The following is a 15909-nucleotide window of genomic DNA, read 5'->3' as shown; positions in this document are numbered from 1 at the left end:
TCTTACATTATGATTATTATGTGCATTGCTGATTAAATCTTTACCATGCTCTGATTTTGGCTTTGACATTTTTCTTCAGCTTTTCTTATTTCATGAACCCTTCTCCCTTCTGAGTAATTTGAAATATTAGACCTGTTGTCTATTTGAAACTCATTCTACTTTGCTCAGTATGAGTGTCAGTGCCTGCGAATAGAAATGTCGCCTGTCACCATTTATTGATTCAGTTCCATAATCCGGAAATAAAGAATTACCATGTCGAAAACCTTGCATTCTATTGTCGATTTAAATTAACAAAAGAGAGTATTTCAATGAATTCTTGAGATGAATAGAACACCTTTGTTATAGTTATTATCTTTTGTTCTTTGGATTGGTATTGTGTTTTTTGGTAGAATTTTTTAAAATCCATGGAAGGGACAGAAAGTAAGGAGCTGCAGTAACACACAATAATGTGCAATGATTATAGATGGTTGAACTATTTGACTGGAAAAGCAAAACAACTTGCCTTTTGATTCCAAATCTGCTTAATTCCCTTTTTTGAAAGTGCTATCTTGATATGGCAATCCCACACTGGATCCATCTGTACAGTAGGCTAAGTAGTGCAGCTCCCAAGAGAGAGAGAGAGAGACATTTATGCCACGGGCTCTTGGTCTGAACCATTAAACTGAAAATGAATTCGACAGGGGAGTAGAACGCAAGAGGAAACACGGAGAAATGTTGATATTTGCCCCAAAGGATTTATCATTAGTAAATACTGCTGCCGTTGAATTTAATGAAGTGAATCTTTTGCAAAACAAATCAAATCCATAAAACCGCAGCCTTTGTGTTAATTTGCAGTTGTAGACCAACCCTTGAAGATAATAGATAAATCAAGTTCAGAGCAGCTCCTTTCTATTCTGTTTAATTCTGTGCTAAGTAATCTGTTTGAAGCATGGCATGGGTGCTTTCACAAGCAAAGCATTGCTACTGCAGTGATCATCTCACCCACACAAAAAGAAGTCTTCTACATCTGGAGATGTGGTAGAGAAAGGGAAAAAAAACGCACAAAAACAAAAGTGACTTTTGAGACATTGAGCCATGCCAGGGAACGAGGCTCTCCCATTTACGGCTGACCGATGTCACCAGGAGACAGTTACTGCTCTTCCTTTGCACAGCAGCACGGTAAATCCAGATTATGTGGTCCTGTGCTGTGAATCTCCAGAGGTGGGGAAAAATATGATGGAGGGAGAAATTGAAAATTTGATTTGGTTCCTTTTTCTTTTAAATTTGTGTTCTTGGATATCATTTTGTACATCATAACCCCTGAGGGTTTTAAAATTGAATAAATGTTTGAGCGATTTTGCCACATTCAACTTCGATTCTTAAAATTAGAAATGTCTCTTATTTCATTTGTGCATTGACTAGTTGAATTGAAGTTAAAGTGCAACAACACTGAAGCTATTTTTGAAGTTTAAAGCAAAATCAAAATTGGTAGATGTTTGTTATGGCATGGAGTTGTGGTGGGGGAGGGGGTGGGTTGTGGAGGGGGTATCTAATGTATGGATGTTGTATTGCTTTCTCATTTTTCTAAGGGTTTTCTTGAAGTGTGAAAGATTTGAATATTGTATCAAGGAAAATGTGTGTAATGGCATCTGTCATTGGGAATATTTGTAATGTGCGAAATTAGGAAGCTCTTGATCAACAGTACCTGGAATTCAAAACAGTGATAAATTCTGACAGGGCCTTTGTAATTTCTCTGTGTACTTAAGTAATTGAAAAAATAATAGCTTTGTAAATCACTTGATTATCCAAGTCCACCTAACATGTCGATGAAGAAAAATGTCAAATGCTAAATATTTGAAACTATAATATTGTACGTTGATGGTGTATAAGTGGTCACAGACTTTGAAATGTTCTTCCTGACTATGTTTACTGTTGCATTCGAGATTAATTACTTCTCATTGGAGATATTGGTAAAATGTCTTGAGGGTTAGGGTGCTTTGTTAAACATAATACTTCTATCACTTTTTTTAGTTTACAGAGGAAATCACCAGGTATTTAGAATATGCACCTTCCCATAATGGCCATAACTACATGATAGCACACTATCATATGAATTGAATTTTCACTTCAGAGGCTTCCATTGAAGTGCAGAGGAAGTGCTACATTGGAGGAAGTGCAATCTTTCAGATGAAAGATGAACCCAACACCCTTCTGCCCTCCACCTCTATCCCTTAAAATGCAGAAGAATGCTCATGATCATTCTGGCGAAGATTTGTCTATTAACCTCAACATCATTAAAAATAAGGACGGTAAAACAAGGAATTGCAGGGGCTTGGTTTACAAAAAAAGGCTAAGTGCCGGCGTATTCAGTGGGTCAGGCAGCGTTCCTGGAGAACATGGATAAGTGACATTTTAGGTTTGGACCCTTCTTTGGATCCAGTCTGAAGAAGAGTCCCGATCCAAAAACTCACCTCCGTGTTCTCCAGGGATGCTGCCTGACCCGCTGAGTTCCTCTGGTACTTTGTCTTTTCTATTGTTAAAAATTAGTTTATTGAATATTATCCGTTTTTTTACTCTTGACTCTTGCCAATTGCCAGTTGGGTGTTTTAGTAGCTACACTAAAACTAGACAAATGGTTGTAATGTGTTTTGTGTAAACTAAATGCAAGTCCATTTGTTTTATATCCATGTTGAAGAACTTGTATTTGCAAGAAGTGGATATTCTGTGGAATGCTGGAGGTTGTGCGAAGTCCTGATAGAAAATTATGAGAGGCAAAGAGATAGTAGATGGCCAGAACCCTTTTCCCCAGGATGGGAACATCAAATATTAGAGGTCATAGCTTTAAGATGAGAGGGGCAATGTTGAAAGAAGTGCGGTGTAAGTTTTTTATTTACACAGAGGACGGTGAATGCCTGTAATTCACTGATAGGGATGGTAGTGGAGGCAGATACGATAGTGGTGTTTAAGAGACATTTGAATTGAGATATGCAGGGAATTAAGGTATATGGATATGTGCAGACATTTAAGCATCGGTCTTGGCATCATGTTCGGCAAAGACATTGTGAGCCGAAGGGTCCGTTCTTGTGCTGTACTGTTCTGTTCCATGGATTGACCTAGATTTGCTATAAAGAATAGTAACATGCAGCATGTCTTTTGTTGGCCTCTTTGCACGTGTACAATGTCTGCTGATTTCTACAGATGCTCTTTTGATTGTCATAATGTGTAGCTAATCTGCTGAATTGATCCCTTTTATTTGTTTTTTTAATCCCCCAATATCCCAAGTAATACCTTGCTTTCTCCCTCTGACACAAACTTGAAGTTGTTTCTCATCTAATTTCACCATCTATTGTCAGATTGATCTGAACTGGATAGAACATTACTTTCTGTCAGATGTGGTCACTGCTGTCACTTTGACTGGGAAGGCAAAATAAATACAGGGTTTTTTTTCCATCTCTTCAACAACTTTCTCTTTTCTCCAGCAATTAGTGCAGGTTTTTCAATACGAGCATGAAAGCCATAATGTCAGCTCCGTCTACCGCATCCCACTTTACCTAAACCCACTCTGCATTAACTCCGTCCTGGCCTGTTCTGAAATCACTTCTGTCCCCTCAGCCCAATGCTCCGGTAAACTGTTGTCCCATCTCCTGGCTTTTTTCCTTCACTGTCATGTGACAGTGTCCTGTTCTCAAATTGCTAAAGTATTTTGTTTGCACGTTCTTGTGAATTTTCCTACGGTGACAGAATCCCCAAGTTGAACAACACCCATAATTACCAGTGACCTCTGCTGTCTGCATTTTACTGGATTGGTTTTATTTTGTATGTTTCCAATGAATTTGTCATGGTGGGAGGTGAGGGGAATTAATTCAATACCCCCTTCATTTAAAATCTTAAGAGATTCACAATTGGTCAGCGAATCTGGTCAGTTTTATTACTCCGAATGAAGAAATGAGATTTAAAATGCTTCTTCGGACTGTTTATTCCCATGGGGCAACTCATCACTACAGGCATCTTCTGCCCAGTGGGAGCTCAGTTCAAAGCAGCATATTCAAATTGCTAAATGATTGCCTTATGAGCATTAGTCAGGGAGGACCTGCAGGTGAATATAAATTTTTGCATCTCTTTTTACTAATTTTTTTAGATTTTAGATTTAGATTTAGAGATACAGTGCGGAAACAGGCCCTTCGGCCCACCGAGTCCGCGCCGCCCAGCGATCCCCGCACATTAACACTATCCTACACACACTAGGGACAATTTTTACATTTACCCAGTCAATTAACCTACATACCTGTACGTCTTTGGAGTGTGGGAGGAAACCGAAGATCTCGGAGAAAACCCACGCAGGTCATGGGGAGAACGTACAAACACCGTACAGACAGCAACCGTAGTCAGGATCGAACCTGAGTCTCCGGCGCTGCATTCGCTGTAAGGCAGCAACTCTACCGCTGCGCCAACGTGCCGCCCCTAATAAATGGTTAGTGAGACCAAGACGGGTCCTGACCTGAAACATCACCTATCCATGTTCTCCAGAGAAACTGCCTGACGCACCGAGTTACTTGAGTACTTCGGTTTTTTTCAAAGGACATGGAACTTAATTATTTGTTGAGGGATAACATCCCCCCCCTCCCCCGCGCCCCCCATCCACCCTTCCCCACCGTCCCTGCAACTAAACACTTTTTTTCTCACCTCCAGTTCTCATGAATGGTCTTCAATTAAACCATTAGCTGTGTTCCTCTTTCCTTTAATGCTGCCCACATGCTGAGTATTTCCAAAATGTGTGTTTAGTTTTCTGGCAACTACAGTTTAAACCAAAAGGTATGTTCAAAGTATTCTTAAATCTCTTGAATATGTTGTACTCTTCAAAACAATTTGACTCCATGATTTTATTCACAGAGATATAAACCACTAACGAGAGTCCTGAACGTTTAATGAACATTTATAGAATGATCAGTATTTGCAATGATTGCATTAACCCAATCATGGTAGTCTTTCTAAACCAGAGAGGGACAAATGAATCCTTCGCTTTCTGTCACAATGTCACAATAACAGTGACAAGCACCCTTTACAAAGCACAATGGTAATGTAAAGTGATATTGTAAAGTGAGCCATCCGAAGCCTTGCCTCATAACTTGAATTCAAAGAAAAGCTGTGTCCAAGCCAACAATAAGGAACTTGGTGAAAGGAATACTTCAAAAGCTATATATGTCTGCTGTATGTCTCATTACTGCAGTTTTCATAGAGCAGCACATTTTTTTAAAAAGCATTTGAAACTCAGCAGAATAGAAAAGGAAACTATTTCTGATGCAACCACTATTTGTCAAACCATTAGTCTTGAAACATTCATGATGTAAATATTGGGAAATCCAGCTCATTTTAGCTGTGCCATGTAGTTTTTATCAGTGCATTTGCAGTGGGCAGTTATTATTGTACCTCATTTCTTGCTGCATGCATCAACAAGCTCGTGCATATGTGACAAAGGGACTAGTCTGAATTGGTGTAGAGTTTGGATTCAGTGCCAAATCGGTGAAGTTATTGCACTGCATGTTGTTGGTTAATGGACATGTGTCCCTTGAGGTATACTGAGATTCCACTTTGCAGCCTCTCCTGTAGCAAGGAGCTTCTGAGTGACCACTGCTAACGTTTTTTCATCATGTGGAGAGGCCAGTTTAATGTAAGTAAACCAAAATACAGTAAACCTTTCTCCTCGACTAATTCTTCACTAATGTGTTTTCCACAGCAAATCTGAGGATTTAGAAGTGTACAGAACTAGCAGAGTACACGATGTTTCCAGGACTCGAGAGCCTGAGCTGTAGGGAGAGGTTAAGCAGGCTCGGATTCCATTCCTTGGAGCACAAGAGGATGAGGGGTGATCTTATGGAGGAGTACAAAACTGCGAGAGGAAACGATCAGGTAGACGGACAGTCTGTTGGGGAATCGAGAACCAGATGACATAGATTTATGGTAAGGGTTGGGGGGAAATATTTAATAGGAACCTGAGGGGTACCTTTTTCACACAATGGTGGGTGGATGGAACGAGCTGCCGGAGGAGGTAGCTGTGGCAGTTAGTTTTGCAATGTTTAAGAAACAGTTGGACAGGTAGATGGATAGGACAGGTTTAGAGGGATATGGGCCAAAATGCAGGCAGGTGGGACAAGTGCAGATGGGGCATGTTGGTTGGTGTGGGCCAAAGGGCCTGCTTCTGCTATGACTCTACATACATCTATATACTATTAAAACTCAGATCTTGTGTTATATTTATATATATGTTTCATGTTTTTAGTTTGTACCTATCAGTGATTTCGGCAAAACGGTAATAATATATATGTTTCATGTTTTTAGTTTGTACCTATCAGTGATTTCGGCAAAACGGTAATCCGTCGCGCCACGGTTTTTGTACCGACTGAATCGCCAATCTCCTGGAAAACCGGCCGTGATATTTTCATTTAATTTGGTCGTATATATTTTAAATTACAGAGGTTTTAAAAGTTTAGACATCTCATTTTTTAACTGATTTATTGGTCTTCAGCGTGTGATGTCACAATGCCCCTGTGAGATGAGCTCGAGCTGTCCCCCCTCCCCCCCCCCCGCGGTATTCAGCGTGTGACGTCACAATCGACAAGCAGCTGCTATTGGGTGTCTACTATTTACAGAGGTTTTAAATTTACATTTTTTTATTTCTGACCTTTTTTTTCAAGGTCTTCAGCTTGTGTGACATTGTTGCGAAGAGCACTTATATATCGCGGAGAGAGCTTACATATCGCCGTGAGAAGCACTTAGTCACCGGGAATGTTGCAAGAAAAGCACTATTTGTTTTAAAGTAGCGTTTATTGTTATTGCGAGTCACTTAACATACACAGAACAGCATGGGGCCCCTATGCTCGTGGGCCACCGGGGCAGGTCTTTCGAAAAAAGCATTTAGAGTGTGTCTGGGGGAGAGAGAGAATGGGGGGGTCTGAGAATGGGGACTGGGAGAGGGACAACAGGGGTCGTTGCGGAGGGGGCTTGATGGTGGGGGAAAGAGGGGTACTGGGAAAAGGGGAGGTCCCCCTTCCCCACTCAACCCCTTCCTCCCCCCTCCTTCCAACCTCCATCCCCAATCCCTCCTCCCCAACTCCCTCCCCATCCCTCCCCACCTCCCTCACCCCTCCACCCCTAACTCCCCCCCATCCCTCCTTCCCTCCATCCCTCCCCCTCCCTCCCTCCTCCCTCCACCCTTCCATCCCTCTCCCCGTCCCACCTCATTCCACCCTCTCTCCACCCCTTCCGGTTACAATGGAAACCCTACGGGGACGGGCCCAACGGGGAAAGAGGGGTACTGGGAAAAGGGGAGGTCCCCCTCCCTCCCCCCTTCAACCCCCTCCCTCCCACATCCCTCCCCCTCCCCCTACCCCCTCCCTCCCCTCTCTCTCCCCCTCCCCCCCTCCCCCTCCCCTCCCCCTCCTCTCCCCCCTCCCTCACCCTCCCCTCCTCCCTCCACACCTCCCTCCTCCCTCCATCCCCCTTCCCTCCCCCTTCCCTCCCTCCCCTCCTCCCGGTTACAATGAAAACCCTACGAGGACGGGCCCAACGGGGAAAGAGGGGTACTGGGAAAAGGGGAGGTCCCCCTCCCTCCCCCTCCCCCCCTACCCCCTCCCTCCAATCTCTCTCCACCCTCCCCCACCTTCCACACTCCTCCCCTCCCCCCCTCCCTCCCCCTCCCCTCCTCCCTCCACACCTCCCTCCTCCCTCCCTCCCCCTTCCCTCCCTCCCCTCCTCCCGGTTACAATGGAAACCCCACGAGGACGGGCCCAACGGGGAAAGAGGGGTACTGGGAAAAGGGGAGGTCCCCCTCCCTCCCTCCCTCCCTCCCCCCTTCCCCCCTCCCTCCCCCCTCCCTCCCCCCTACCCCCCTCCCTCCCCCCTACCCCCCTCCCTCCCATCTCCCTCCCCCCCTTCCCCCCTACCCACCCTCCCCTCCCCCCTCCCCTCCCCACTCCACACTTCCCTCCTCCCTCCCTCCCCCCCACTCCCCTCCAGGTTACAATGGAAACCCTACGAGGACGGGCCCAACGGGCACACTTGTGCTAGTTACTACTAAAAATAGCTTCCTTTTCCCCTTCACAACATATTTATTTTATTAGATGCAAAACCTCGTTAATTTTTATGGACTGGTTATGCTGTTTCAAAAACATTGTTGATTTTGGGCAGTGTTATGAAATATGTTTTGAAAGATTTCAGGATTATTCATCATCAAACTCTATTACTGGCCAAATAGAAAATAATACAATCGATCTAGACTTGGATGCATTAGATCAATGCAAATGGGGCAGATTTTTTTTTGATATTATAGGTTTTCTGAGATTTTAATTTTAATCAATTTAAACTGTTAGAATCTTACTATTGATATTTTGTTTGCAATGGCATTCTTTCCCAGTCGATGCATTTGCCCCAACATAGCAAAATCTTTCCGATTAAGCAGCAGCTCATTGAAAGGTTGTTATTAGGTAAGGTAACTTATGATACAAATATAACTTGCGAACGGGGGTGAGATTTCAGCTGAAAGTATGAAGGGAGAGTCTTTATTGTGAAGCTTTATACACCACTTACATCATCAACCTGCAGGACTTGCTCTACTCTTTTCATTATTAAGGTAAAACGTCCTCAATTCGGCAGAACTGATTTCATTTAGTTCATAGTTGATAAGTTCATATGTCATAGGAGCAGAGTTAGGTCATTTAGCCCAACGAGTCTACTGCACGATTTGGTATGAATTAATTTACTATTACTGACTTCTCTAAAGCTGTCAGTTATATTTAGGGTATTAGTACCCATGGTGCCACTAGATAAATCCTTGCTCAATAGACTCTCTGGAAAGACTGTGATTTACGGATGTCAGACAGGACGTTAAGAGTCTACTTTGGCTCAGTTCATAATTCCCTTTTCTCTTGAGACAGAAGATTCAAGTTCCACACCTTAGGTTTGAGTACAAAAATCTAGGCTGACGTTCCCGTTCAGTATTGTGGTGTTGGAGGCAGTTTCGTTCAGGTGAGATCCGAGCTGTGGCCACGACTGCTCCCTCAGAAAGATATTAAGAGATCCTTGGAAACAATTGAATAAAGAGCAATGGTGTTGTCCCTTGTGTCATAGGATTTATCTTTGAAATAATACTATGTACAATGTAGCTGACGGTGATCACATTTCTGAAGCTGTGTTCAAACAATTTGGCTCCATTCTTAAGTTTCAGCATCGACTATACTTTGGAATACTTTACTCTGATATTCAGAAAGGGATATGAAAGGTGCTATGCAAGTCTAAGCCAGTCTAGTAACAGTCTTGCACTGGTGCAGAAATCAACCAAAGTCACTTCTATGGAAACCTGAAAATGGTGCACTTGCTCTTTCAAGCTGGTCTTCTATTTCACCCTCAAGGTACTTGGGTCAACAGATCAGAGTGATTCATGAACTTATAAATATTATCTTCCTCTGGGTGCTGTCATCTTCACCAGTTCTCCTAATATTTGCTTAGCAGGAAGGAGGAGGAGCAAACCAAAATTTGCAGCACATCGGGGGAAGTTTCTTAACAAAGCAGCAGCATGTTTCCTGTTCATTAATGCTGAGCCACCAGTTTGCGGCATTGGCAGCTTCTGTCATTTTGTTCAACTGTGCTTTCTCGCGGTGTAGGAAAGAACTCCACATGCTGGTTTAAATCAAAGGTAGACACAAAATGCTGGAGTAACTCAGCGGGTCAGCCAGCATCTCTAGAGAAAAGGAATGGGTGTGAAGAAGGGTCTCAACCCAAAACATCACCCATTCCTTCATTCCAGAAACGCTGCCTGTCCCGCGGGTTACTCCAGCATTTTGTCTACCTGTGCTTTCTCAATATGCAGGTTTAGATCATAACATCTATTAGCTCCTTGAATGGGACCTGCCATGATTATGTGCCATTGCAGTGGAGTTGAAGACATATAGGAGAGAAAACACTGGCAATCTTTTCCTACAAGCAAACCCATGGCATCTCAGACCAGTTATTAAGTACTGTATCACTGCCTTAGCTTAGCTCAAACTGGCTTTAATCTGAGGGCTCTTTAAACGGTATGGTATCAAGGCTTTCCCAAGAAAATGGAAATGAGTAACGTGTGATTTTTGAGGCTGGCAGCATGTGCCCTAGACACACAAGACTATTGAATCGTTACAGCTAGATCACTGCAACATGAACCACTTAGAGGTTTGTTTTAAATTGGAAGTTAATTTATTCTGTTTGAAATTATTCTTGGAGGACATAGGTTTAAGGTGGGTGGGGGGGGTGGGGAGGGGGGGGGAGGAAGAAATTTAATAAGAACCTTAGGGGAAACTTTTTCACACAAAGTGTGGTGGGTATATGGCACAAGCTGCCGGAGGAGGTAGTTGAGGCAGGTACTATCGCAATCTTTAAGAAACAGTTAGACAGGTATTTAGATAGGACAGGTTTAGAGGGATATGGGCCAAACGCAGGCAGGTGGGACTAATGTAGATGGGACATGTTGGTCAGTGTGCGCAAGCTGGGACGAAGGGCCTGATTCCACTCTGTATGACCCCGTCACTCTCTATGACTCTAAATATATTCCACAGTGGTTAAAGGATTGGCATTGTGGAAGTTGTAGCTCTTTTTTATTGCCATGAAATGTTTTGAATTTTCATACATTGGTGTAAAATATACATGGTTAAACAATGCTAATGCATAGTTGAATTTCTTCTGACATCAATTTATGGTTTTGCACATTGTAGAGATAAAAAATATTTTCGTTGAAAGCTACTTACAGCGCTATGTATTACACAAGTCCATTTGCATATTATTTCATCTTAAAGTTTTAGATTCTAATCAAAGGTTGCTGTAATACACAGTAACCCATCTGTAGGAAAGGACTTTTGCTCAGCTGTGAAGCAGCTGTAAATGAATAAATGTGAGAGCATTTAAAAATCAAATGCATTCACTGTCACATACACCAGAGAGATAATCCCCAAGAAAAAGAGAAAATTCTCACAAGAATAAACGACATCCTTGAGATGTTTAATGTCCCTGAGAATTACTATACTTTATCAAGAATCCATGGTCACTGCACAAGAACTTGCATTTGCATATCACCTTTACCATTGTACAGCATCCTTAAGTTCTTCAGTGGTACATGCTCGCAGATATTTTAGAGATTGAACCACTTGAGGACATTGGGAGGATTTAAAGGGACTGGTGAAAGATTCAGAAGAGATTTGGTGGACTTCAAGTCAAAACCTGCTGAAAGCACAGTTTAATTTAGTTCAGTTTACAGATACAGCGTGGAAACAGCCTCGTCAGCCCACCAAGTCTGCGCCGGCGAATGATTACCCATACACTAGCTCTGTGTTTTTCCAGTTTTGCATCCTACACGAAGGTAGACGCAGAATGCTGGAGTAACTCAGCGGGTCAGGCAGCATCGCAGGAGAGAAGGAACAGGTGACCTTTCGGGTCGAGACTCTTCTTGCAGCCTATGCGCTAGGGACAATTTTACAGAAGACAATTTACCCACTAACCTGCAGGTCTTTGGAATGTGGGAGGAAATCAGAGCACCTGGAGAAAACTCTCGCGGTCACGAGGAGAACGTGCAAACTCCGTTCAGACAGCATTCATAGCCAGGGTCAAACCTGGGTCTCTACCATTGCACTACTGTGTTGCACTAGGGTGAATGATGGTGCAAGCAAAATTTTGGATTGCATGAGAGATCCCGGTTGAAGGGCAGAGGCATTGATGTGTGTTGGGCAGATAGTGATTTGAAAGAAAAAGGGCTAAAATAATTTGACAACAAAATGTTTTAAATTGAACTGTTGCTGGGCCAGGAAGTAGAAAAGATTAGAAATTAAGAATCAATGTGCCTTTCTATGGCATCTCTCATAGCGTGGGAAGTTCTAAATCACTAAAACCAATTAAATACTTCAACTATGGACACTGTTCTAATGTTAAATCAGAAATATATTTTTTAAATAGATAAAAGACCAAGAGGCACATGAATGGTCAATATTGAACATCAATTAAGGTTAAACTATTCGACCCTGATGACTGGTGTTGATTGCGACCGCGTGGGTTATCTCCGGGTGTTCTGGTTTCCTTCCACACTCCAAAGACGTACAGGTTTGCAGGGTTAATTGACTTTGGTTAAATTGTCCCTTGTGTGTACGATTGTGCTAGTGTACCGAGTGAACATGGTCAGCACAGACTTGGTGGGCCGAAGGGCTTGTTTTCACGCTTTATCTCTAAACTAAAACTAAACTAGACTATGTAGATGCCATGGGTAAAAGAGAGGTAGGTAGGAGTATATGAATTTGTAATAATCAATGTTTTCAGACAGAAATAGGCCATTTGACACATTTGGTCTTTGCTATTGCTAGTTGGAGAAACAGGAGAAATGGTGTTCATTTCTGTAAAGTTGCTGTAAGTTCATTCTATGCCACTTGTGAAGACTAGTTTTGCTCCAAATATTTTTGATGAGAATAAATGGCATGAAATTGAGTTTGGTTGGGCCTATTGATTTACCACCATCTGGATAATACATCCATATAGGTATAAGAACAGATTTAGGCTAAGGTCATAAATGAATAATATTATTGACCGGATTATCTCTTGATATCTTTAATTACATCAGCATTTTCAAGGAACAATACAATTTGGAAGAAATGAAGAATATGTCTCTTACTTATTTAATTTTCATTGCAGCTTGAAAAGGGAGATGCAAGTACACTCAGCCTGCCAGCAAACACAAGCTATGGTGGCTCGGACACCAACATCAGCCTTGAGGTACCCGATGGCATCCCAGATCCCCATAAGACAAAAGCTGCTATTGACCATCTTCATCAGAAGATCCTGAAAATCACAGAGCAGATAAAAATTGAGCAGACTGCACGGGACGATAATGTGGCTGAGTACTTGAAGTTGGCCAACAATGCAGACAAACAGCAAGCCTCCCGTATCAAACAAGTGTTTGAGAAGAAGAACCAGAAATCGGCACAGACCATAGCCCAGTTGCACAAGAAGCTAGAACACTACCACAGAAAGCTAAAAGGTAACGCTAACAGTATTTATGTATTATGATATTGATCGCTGATTACTGCACCAGACCTAACCATGTGGACCTGAGGTTGATTCGCCTGAATATTCAAAAAGCACAAAAATTAAGGGTGGCATGGTAACGCAGCATTCGAGTTGCTGCCTTACAGTGCCAAAGAACCAAGTTCGATTGTGACTACAGTTGCTGTCTGTGTAGAGGTTGTACATATAAGAAAATAACTGCAGATGCTGGTACAAATCGATTTATTCACAAAATGCTGGAGTAACTCAGCAGGTCAGGCAGCATCTCGGGAGAGAAGGAATGGGTGACGTTTCGAGTCGAGACCCGAAACGTCACCCATTCCTTCTCTCCTGAGATGCTGCCTGACCTGCTGAGTTACTCCAGCATTTTGTGAATAAATCTAGAGGTTGTACATTCTCCCCGTGACTGCGTGTAAATTGTTCCTATTGTATTAGATACTGCTAGTGTGTATGGGGATCGCCGGTCAGGTGTGCCGAAGGACCTGTTTCCGCGCTGAATCTCTGAACTAAATTAAAAGCTTCAATGCATACAACCCATGCAGTCTTTGGTTCTGTTTCATCCTCTGTGAATCAATGGTCTGACAAGCTTCTTATTTTCTTGTCGGAAATAAAGTCTGTCAAGGGAGTCGTAAATCAATAGTGTTTTATTGTCCTATGTCTCGGATAGAACAATGAAATTCTTACTTCCAGAGGGTCTGGAAAAAACTTGCATTTTCATTTGTTCTTCATCTCTACAATAATTTTGGATCAGCTTGAGATAACTGGTGTATTTCTTTTTCAACATGCAAGGGATTGGAAATGAACCATTTCAGATTTCTGGTCAAAATTATTAAAAATTAAGAATGTCAGTTCTTTTCACAGGAAGAACAGACAGTAACTTACTTTCCAGTTTCTTTCAGATAATTTCAACCCAATAAGAACAAAAACAAAATACCAAAGATATTTAATCTAAAATTAATGAGGGCTTGTTGGAACCTGCTGAGTGTGCTCCAGGCGTGTCCGCCTTTATTTCACCCAGTTTTTTTTGTGTGGTTTTTTCCTCTTCCTAAAGTAGTGACTCATTAGGGTGTATACTTGGCAACATTTAGATTACTTCGCCAGGATAGTGAACTTTGGATGGTGTTTCTAACATAGATAGACACAAAATGCTGGTGTAACTCGATGCATCAGACACGGCATATCGGGAGAAAAAGAAAAAGTGACATTTTGGGTCGGAACCTTCTTCAGACTGAAAGACGGAGAAGGGCGGAACAAAACAGGGCCGGCAACAGATGACCACTGGAAGGGTGGAGCCCATAATGGCCCATTGTTGGCTGGGGATAACAAATGTGATAACGAGAGATACAAGGATGCGAACAGTGGAACTGGGGAGAGAGGGGAGTAGAGTGAATGCAGGAGAATTAAAATGAGAGAAATCAATTTTTGACCGCTGGGTTGTAAGCAGCCCATGCGAAATGCGAGTATGTTGTTCATCCAATTTACGTGTGGCCTCACTCTGACAGTGGAGGAGGCCCAGGACAGAAAAGTTAATATACAATGCAAAGGGGAATTAAAATGCTTGGAAACCAGGAGATCCCATGGGCCAAGGCTTAAGTAAACTGAGTTTGTTAATTTAGTTTATTAGTTAGTTTAGTTTATTGACATGTGTACCGAGGTACAATGAAAATCTTTTGTGTGCTATCCAGTCAGCGGAAAGACAATACATGATTACAGTCGAGCCATTTACAGTGTATAGATACATGATGGCGGAATCACATTTAGTGTAAGGTAAGCCCAGCAAAGTCAAATCAAAAAGGATAGTCCGGGAGTCACCCATGAGGTAGATAGTAGTTCAGGACTGCTCTCTGATTGTGGTAGGATGGTTCAGATGCCTGATAACAGCTGGGAAGAAACTGTCTCTGAATCTGGAGGTGTGCGTTCAGTGTGAGTTAATGCCATCCTTGTGTCATGTTTTCTAAAAGTGTTTCCATAAAAGATTACAACTTGGTAATTGTGAATGGGAATCTATGAGTTAAATTGCCTCCACCTTGTTAACACTCCCTTCACCATATACAAATTTACCTAATTTGGTGTAATCCAGAAATCATACCTACGACATTTTGCTAGATCAGATGGTTATCTTAAAGCTTCTGCAATGTATGTTTTTTGTTTCCAAATCTGTACTATGCTTTTATTATGAGATGATAGGAAAAAATGTTTTCTGGACTTCCAACTGATTTAAAGATTGAAATTCAGTTCAATGAAATGGAGCATCTTAATTTTGGTTAGCTTAGTTTAGAGATGCAACGTGGAAACAGGCCCTTCAGCCCACTGACTTCGCACTGACCAGCGATCCCTGCATATTAACACCATCTTATGCACACGTGGGACAATTTACACTTATACCAAGCCAATTAACATACAAACCTGTGTGTTTTTGGAGTGAGGGAGGAAACCGAAGACCTCGGAGAAAACCCATGCAGGTCACGGGAGGGGGGGGGGGGGTGCAAACTCCGTACAGGCAGCACCAGTAGTCAGAATCGAACCCGGGTCTCCGGCTCTGCAAGCACTGTAAGGCAGCAACTCTACCGCTGCGGCAATGTTCCGCCCCACAATTCATGTGTTTGACATTAGTTTTGTTTTCACTGATACCAACAATTTTATGAAAACCGAAAGCAGAAGATAAAGAGAATTAAATTTACGTTTCGTTCCCTACCCAGAGTAAAATGTTACCAAGGGAAATGGAAACTGAAACTAGGAATTTTGGGGAAATTTAAAAACTTTAATTCCAGATTCTTTTGTTTACATTTCCTGTAATACTGAATTTCAAATTAGACAATAAATGCAATTCGGGATTAGAAAGCAACAAAAAATTGATATTCC

At 42.2% G+C, this 15909-nt stretch overlaps 1 protein-coding gene across 4 annotated transcripts in view; it reads left to right on the top strand.

Annotated features, from left to right (window-relative positions):
- Positions 1–15909, top strand: part of LOC144605538 (transmembrane and coiled-coil domains protein 2-like) — a 111269-nt gene that overhangs the window by 77768 nt on the left and 17592 nt on the right. For 3 of the 4 annotated variants that reach the window (XM_078420927.1, XM_078420926.1, XM_078420928.1), the window contains one exon: positions 12676–13021. In XM_078420927.1, coding sequence (XP_078277053.1) covers positions 12676–13021 — 346 coding nt within the window. Of the gene's footprint in view, positions 1–5846; positions 5887–12675; positions 13022–15909 lie in introns of those variants that run through there. The other variant, XM_078420929.1, reaches the window with a different exon arrangement.

The sequence above is a fragment of the Rhinoraja longicauda genome, chromosome 24 (genome assembly GCF_053455715.1).
Source record: "Rhinoraja longicauda isolate Sanriku21f chromosome 24, sRhiLon1.1, whole genome shotgun sequence".
Taxonomy (NCBI): domain Eukaryota; kingdom Metazoa; phylum Chordata; class Chondrichthyes; order Rajiformes; family Arhynchobatidae; genus Rhinoraja; species Rhinoraja longicauda.
This window is presented reverse-complemented; position numbering and strand designations above follow the sequence as displayed.